At 37.1% G+C, this 7777-nt stretch overlaps 1 protein-coding gene across 1 annotated transcript; it reads left to right on the forward strand.

The window, feature by feature from the left end:
* Window positions 1–6068: 6068 nt before the first annotated feature.
* LOC309383533 (histone H2A-like) lies at window positions 6069–6542 on the forward strand (the record flags this gene model as incomplete). The annotated part of the gene is made up of 1 exon (XM_081936197.1): window positions 6069–6542. The coding sequence occupies one exon, from the start codon at window positions 6069–6071 to the stop codon at window positions 6540–6542; it is 474 nt and encodes a 157-aa protein (XP_081792323.1).
* Window positions 6543–7777: the final 1235 nt, after the last annotated feature.

Consider the following 7777-nt stretch of genomic DNA (forward strand, 5'->3'; position numbering starts at 1 on the left):
TAAGTAAAGGGGAGAAGCAACTGAGTACCTGAACTTTATTTAAGGTGGATGTGACAAGATCCATTTTAACACAGTATGGTTTGGAGAATGCACTCCTTACAAACACATCTCACAATATTTCTGAATGAAAACCCTTGATATTTGAATAACCACAAATGGAGCAGTTTCTAAAGAAAATTCACATTTGTAGAAGGGGGTAATCCAGTTATTAACATTTGGTATGAGTTCTACCTTTTTACAATGTTGTGGGAATGATGGGAGTATGAATCGTTAGTGGCAGAAAAATTAACTCTCTGGAAGAGCTCAGAGGCTTAATTTCCTGTTATATTACATGTTGCAATAATACTAGCAATGTAGACTCACCGTGCAATTTTGCAAAGGCCCGGGCTTGTGTCATGATAATGCAAAGCTGCTTTAAAATAGAAAAAAAAATTAAAGAGGCTATTAAATTTATTCTTACTTGCATGCAGTTCTGCTAATACAAAATATTTGCAAGAAATTGAACATCCCACTTTTATGATAGCATAATGAAAAACAATTATTTATAAAAACAAAAAGGTCTTACCCTATTCACAAGTAATCAGTAGCACAATAATATAATCAAATCAGGAGAATACACTGGACATTGCATATACGCAATAATTTTTGTTATAAGATTATATTTTTAATGTTGAAAGTATGTGCATAAGAAAGTAAATAAATAAAAGGCTACATAAATAAACAAAATGGCTGAACAATTTGCAACCCTCTAGGCAGAATGCAGTTGGCATGGGTATATAAAGCAAATTTAGGAATTAAAAATAAAGATAATATCAAGGCACAAGTAGAGCAAAATGTGACAAATAGAAAGCAAACATCAAAGGCAGGCTGTTTCTTGAGACTGCAATATCAACTGAAATGAGACATAAGGCACAACTTTGCACCAGAAAAGCCGCTAGAACAAATGTATACACTAAATTGCTTATTTTTCTACAAAACAAGGTAGTAGAGAAGAGCCACTATTTTTTTTCTCACAAAGGAACCTAAGTTGTAATCAAAATACATTTTAGGCAGGTTAGAAACTAAGGTTGCACAATCTCCATTTTACATGGAAGCTGCTACCCTACAGCTGTCCATCTTTCCTTTCCACCAAGCTATCCCATGGAAGCCCTCTTAATACAGGTTATTTTTCTAATATAAATTGCTTTCAAAAAGCTTTCAAATAATTACTTAATAAACTTTTTCTCATAAAAAGAAAATGTGGGCTTCCGGACTTTAAATCTAGGTCATTCTTTTGATGATGAAATGAAAATACATTAGCAGATCTTCATCCCTCTTTGAAGGCAGCTGATGAAATAAATGTCACTGGATGAGATAGTTGCTCAGCTGCTGAGATTAGAGAGAACATGGAGAGAACATAGTTCTCAAATAACTGAAGCAGGCTTCCCTCAAAGTGAGGATGCCAGGAGACTGCAACTGCAAGGTAGCCTCAGGGCTAGGTGCAGCTTCTGAACAAAAAGCAGAATAACAGAACAATAGAGTTCGAAGGGATCTGGAAGGTCTTCTAGTTCAGCCCTTTGTCTAGCAGGAGACCCTATAAGTAGCTGTATGGTTGAAGTCAAGAACAGCCAGGGAAGGACTTCTTTAAACCATGAGCAGCAGCCCATTCACAAACAGGCCTGCAGCTTGTTTGCCTATGCCAATTTTTCAGAAGCTTTAGTTGTCCTACCCCAGGATATTCACTAATGCATTTTATGCCACTCTGCAAAGACAAGACATTACAAGCAAATTCACAAACTTACAGATTACACACTTTCTGTTTGCTTGACCACAACTACAATAACTCTGGATTGGCTTAGATAATCCTTTATTCCCCAAACCATGGTTTACCAATAAAGTGGCTGGGTTCCTACAATAAGATCAAAGCAAACACTTTATATTAATGGTTTAATGCAAAATATGAAATTGGTCAGAGAATCAAATAAAATGGAAAATCTAATGTAGAGTTTTCCTGACTTTGGGAGATGCCTAATTTGCTAAACATAATTACTCATTATGAAACTTGAATGTTTAAACTCCTAATAACTCTTGGTAGTTTACAGCAATCCAAGGAATTACAACAATATCAATAAAAGCAAAAAAAAAGTGAAGATAAAATATAGAAAGTACATGATGATTGAGATAGCAAGAGTTTTCTAGATTGAACCCTTGAGATGATTCCTGGCCTGAAATCCAAAAGTGTTATATATTCATCAACAAGAACACTTTTAAGAAGGAGTTTTAGATGCAAGTTAATATATATCCTCAGGGTACATATCCAGCTGATTGAATATGGAGCAAATCTGGAATTGGAAAGTATATCCAATTAAAAGCCAGGCAGGTTTTAACAAGCAGCTTCTCATATCTATGTTTTTAAATTTCCACATCAAAATTAGCAGTCAGAGCCTGCTTAATGACAAAAGAAGGCTGGCCACAAAGATCTTGGTTCCCCAATTTCCCCTGAAGCTATTAGCCCATTAACTTTTCAATCAATTTACCTCACAGGATTTTTAGCTAGTTTAAACTCTCTGGAGAAAGGGGAAGATTAAAATGTGCTACATTTTCTGTCAGAATTACTATTTTGCCCTCAGCATTGATTTCTATTTTGCCTTCCTCTTGAAAAGAATATTTTAGAAAGGATTTCTGTTTCCGGAATCAAATAACATTTAGCTGGGATTATAGCCCTAGACAGAATAAAGTTCCACACCTCAAAATTACAGCAAATAAAATACACTTAGATTTGCAGTAAAGCCGATGATGAATAAGCCTTTTCACATAGCATGAAGAGATAGGAGAATGCTCATTCTATTTTATTTGTCTCTCACCCTTATTATATTTATAAATAACCCAAGGTGGCAAACATATACAATACACCTTCCGCCTCCTATTTTCCCCACAACAACCCTGTGAGGTGATTTGGGCTGAGAGAGAATGACTGGCCCAAAGTCACCCACTGGCTTTCATGGCTAAGGCATGTTTCTAGCCTGGTGTACTTTATTCTGTAGATATATCTATTAAAGTCCTATCTGTTGCTATCTCCTATGAACCAATGAAGAAAAAAGTGACACAAAACATTATATTAAGACCATCATTTGTTTAAACATCATAAGGGATGTTGACAAATTATAGACTGCAATGGAGAAATCACAAAACGGCTATACAATGACCAGAGTCAACTATAGGATGGACATTCTGTTTTTTTTTAAAATTTCTCCTGGAAAACATACAGTTTTCAGTCAGGTCAGACATTTTCAATAATCTCACCCCTTTTCTTTGGAATAGTCTAACTGATGAAAAACAGAAAGAAAAGAAGAAGACATAATTCACATGGAACTGAAGAATTCCAGTTAATTTTGTTCTCGGAGTTTGATAAATTAGAGTGGGCAAAAGTAAAAAAAAAAAGGACAAAACTCTTAATGATTGCTGGGGGAGGACATATGTTTGAACAAATGAAGCTTCTCATGCAAGTTGCACTGTTAAATTAAGTTATGCCCATTAATTCTCTTAATTCTCTGAAAACTACCTAAACATGAGGGAAAACCTAACCCTGTAAGAAGTTGGTTACCTTTTACAAAAGCTACTATGCATGAGGAAGTGAGCCAGTTTGGTTTAGTTATGAGACTGAGTTCTAGTCCTGCCTTAGGCATAAAAAAACCAAAAACTCCTATGCCTGAGGAAGTTCCACATTCTATTCCCGGAAAAACTGCAATGAACTTTAATTTTTTATTCTAAAAAATTGGCTATTTTCTCCAGCCTGTCCAGTATTTTATGGTGTGTGCATTAAATCCAATTTCTTCTTACATCCCTCTCAACATTATACAGCATCACAGAATTGTGGATTGTTCCCAGGTCGGTGTTTTGATTACACAATAGAAACAGCACAAAATACATCAATCAACAGACAATAAACAATATCGCAGTGCAATCGATCTCATATATGTTTACTTAAGTCAATCTTTTTTTCAAAGTTTTCTATCAGGGCCGACTGTAAAGGGGGCGTGACTTCTCTGACTGAAAAGTTAGTACCGACGGGTTTTCTCCTCAACCGTCCTATTCCAACTTAATCTTTGAATCAATATTTACAGTTCAGATTCTGTCTTTACTGTCAGAGGCGGGAAGCAAACAAAATCACCTATTGTAATTTTTGTCTTAGGTTATTGAAGTTTTGAAAGGAATTAAAAATAACATATAAAATGGAATTAAATGGAAATACGGAATTAACCTAGTAATACCTAGGCGCACATTGGAAGGAAAGAAATAGCTTATAAATAGATCGTTGCAGCTATATTTTCTCAAGCGCGACGCAGATAATGGATTTGTTTGGATTCGACGGAATTTTCTTAGCGCAGTCCTAGATTCAGCCATCATATTAGATCTTTGTATTTTACTACGCTGATCAGTTACATTTGGGGCTGATCCTAATAAACAAATTTCCGAGTTCACAAAACTCCATGATGTTAAGGCGGAGGTGTTACCGAAGTTTATAACTGATATACAAGCACATTTGTCATTTCTCCCCCGCCCAGTTGTTTCTATTCGCATTGGTCGGTACAGTATTCTGATGAAATCTAAGAATTCCGAGAGGCACTCATAGTTTTGGTTCGGCGTATTTTAGATTTCACGATGTTCATTAATTCGAAGTAATTGAGATCCATATTTTCACTTGTGATCACGAAACGATGGTGTGTGAATAAACACTTTAAAAATGAAAGCAACTGAAGCGTCCTTATGGTGCGCCCACGGGGTCATTAAGAATCGAGTTCGTCTCAAATGAGACATTCCAGTTCATATTAACTTGGATTCTGTTGGTAAGTTCTAATTGGTTTACATTCAGAAAAACTGACCAATGAGAGATATACGAAGAAAAGTACTGTAACAGCAAATGGTACTATGGCTAGCTTTAATAAGCATTGGTCAGAGTCTATATTAAAATTGTAATCCTACTTCCTCGTTTGAGGGAACAAACCCTCAAACAAGTCTTTCAAGAAACCTTGTAGGCTGTAGACATTTAATAAAACGGAACATGCTTCAGGTTCATGTTTTAGTTCGGACTCATTTAATAATATGTATGACCCGCATTCCTGATCATTTTAGTCTACAAAGTAACGTTTAATTGCACTTATAAAAGTGCCAATAAAGGAGAATATTTGTAGCTCGGTTGAAATGATGAATCCTTGGTGCTTCCGGAGCTTGGCTGTTTTCTTCCAGACATTTCATTACTCGATGATTTTACCTAGTTTGAGTAATGAAATATCTGCAAAAAAACCCAAACAAGTTCAGAGAATGCCAAGGACCCCTCACTTATAAATGTTTAGGATGAAAAGCAAAAATTTGGATTGGACATTAAATTAGGTATATTTATTTATTCAATTTGTACTGCCATCCATCTCCAGAATGAAGTTTTGACTATATCTCCAATATTTAGAATTTATCAACCATAAGTTTTCTAGACATAGGGAGTTGATACAAACTAGAAAGAGAAATACATTCTGTCAACCTATCCTACTTGTCAGCGTTTGATTTATAATGAATTTTTCAAAGTGATGTAGTCAAAGTGATTGGAATTCTAAATTTTCTCAGCCGTTTTTTCTTTCCCCATTATTATAATTATATATTTATGAAACAAATTTATATGGCCTCCCAACTTACCTGTGGCTGCCAACTCATGCACAAAACTTCGTATGATTTCATATGCAGGAAGGTTTTAATCAAATGGATCAATTCTAGATTGTACGGTAAACATACAAACATTTACAAAATATGTCCACATTTTATTACTATGGTAAATTACTTCTCTCGCATATAATTAACACTGGGGTAAAATTATACAAAGAACAGAAATATTTTTTTTCTTTATAAAAACCGTTATTTCGTTTTATTATACTGGTCTTTGACGACACTGGTCTCTTATTGGTTAAAATAGAACTCTTCCTATTGGTCTGCTGTTTTCAACCAATCACAATAAGAGAACGCGGTCAAGAAAGGTATAAAAGACCTTCAACGGCGATTGTTTGCTGCTGTTTCGTCTTGAGAGGCGGAAGAGTTTGAAGATGTCTGGCCGTGGTAAAACTGGAGGCAAGGCACGAGCGAAGGCGAAATCCCGCTCTTCCAGAGCCGGGTTGCAGTTTCCTGTGGGTCGAGTTCATCGGCTTCTACGTAAAGGCAATTACGCCGAGCGGATTGGAGGAGGAGCCCCAGTATATTTGGCTGCGGTCCTGGAGTACTTGAGCGCTGAGATTTTAGAGCTCGCTGGTAATGCCGCGAGGGACAACAAGAAGAGTCGGATCATCCCACGACACTTGCAGTTGGCGGTGCGCAACGATGAAGAATTAAATAAGTTGCTGGGGGGAGTTACGATCGCCCAGGGTGGCGTCTTACCGAATATCCATGCGGTTTTATTGCCGAAGAAAACCGAAATTCTACATAGCGCTAGTAGCAGCAAGCCCACGGCCAGCGTGAGCAAATCTGCCAAGGTACCCAAAGTCGCTGTCAAACCGACGACCGCGCCTGTTGCTGTTCAGTGAAGACCCGATAACAACCCTGCCCCGGGGGACAATACTGAGACCCAAAGGCTCTTTTCAGAGCCACCCACAGGCTTTTTGGAAGAGCTTTTCGCTGCACTAAACAAATTCACAAAAATTCGAATGTACAAGAATATTTTTAAATACCAATCTAAGGAATGTTAAACGAGGAACTTGAACACGATAGGAGCAGGGTTTTTATTAAACTGGGTCAAATAGTTATAAAACTTATAAAATTGCCAATGGCCGTATTTTAAATCTGGTCATGTGACCCAGAACGGCCCTGTTCTAAGTAAAGTATCAAGCTAGATAAGTTGATTCTATTAAACAGCAATAACTCCCTTAATTTCTCTACTGCTCAATAAATTTAGTACATAGGTTGCTAATATATTTCCTTTTTGACTGACTGGTAATTTCTCAGGATTGAGAAAATCAATGAAACAAAACATTTAAATGTATGTAAACATTTTATTTACAACTACATTCTAACAGCCAGTTTGGTTTAGTGGCTAAAGCAGACTAGAAACCTGGTGTTTCTAGTCCTGCCTTAAGCATGAAAGTTGGCTGGGTGACTAGATCCATCACTCGGCCCAAGTTGCCTCATGGGGTGATCATGAGACAAAGAGGAAGGAGTATTAGATATTTTTGCTGCCTTGAGTTTTTATAAATGTGGGATAAAAAAAATTAAATCCACCTCCTTTGATGATCAATTTAGTGCTTCTATGCCTCTAGGTTAATTTTACTCCTTCCCCAGCACACTCCTGTTCAACCAGGAGATCCTTGGTGCTGTCACAGGTCTGCTCCCCCAAACATGCTCTTTTGACAGCAAGAAGAATGTGACAATTTTTTCTCCAGCAAAAGAAAGTGAAAAAGTGTTAAGGCGCTTGAGTGGGCATCAAACATGCTACTCCTCAGAGTATATAATACAGATATAGCAAGCCTCCTTGCCCCTGTCAAGGTATTAGTTCTCTCTGCAAAATTCAGATTCCCTTCTGTGGACTGAGGGGGATCGCACCTTCTGACAGACTCCTTGGTAACATCCACTGGCCAGTTTTCTCCTGTGGCTTTAATTTCTACCTCCCAGGAATGCCTTCCTGAAGCAAATGCTCTCAAAAACACAAACACATAAGGAATGGATTCATTTCCTGAAGCTGGAGAAGTAGTTGAATCTGAAGGAGTGTGTGAAAATCCCCAAACTTGAGATCCTCCAATGCCTATAAAACCAAGCAAGTATACTA

The sequence above is a fragment of the Natrix helvetica genome (assembly GCF_964273705.1).
Source record: "Natrix helvetica genome assembly, chromosome: 1".
NCBI classification, from domain to species: Eukaryota; Metazoa; Chordata; class Lepidosauria; order Squamata; family Natricidae; genus Natrix; species Natrix helvetica.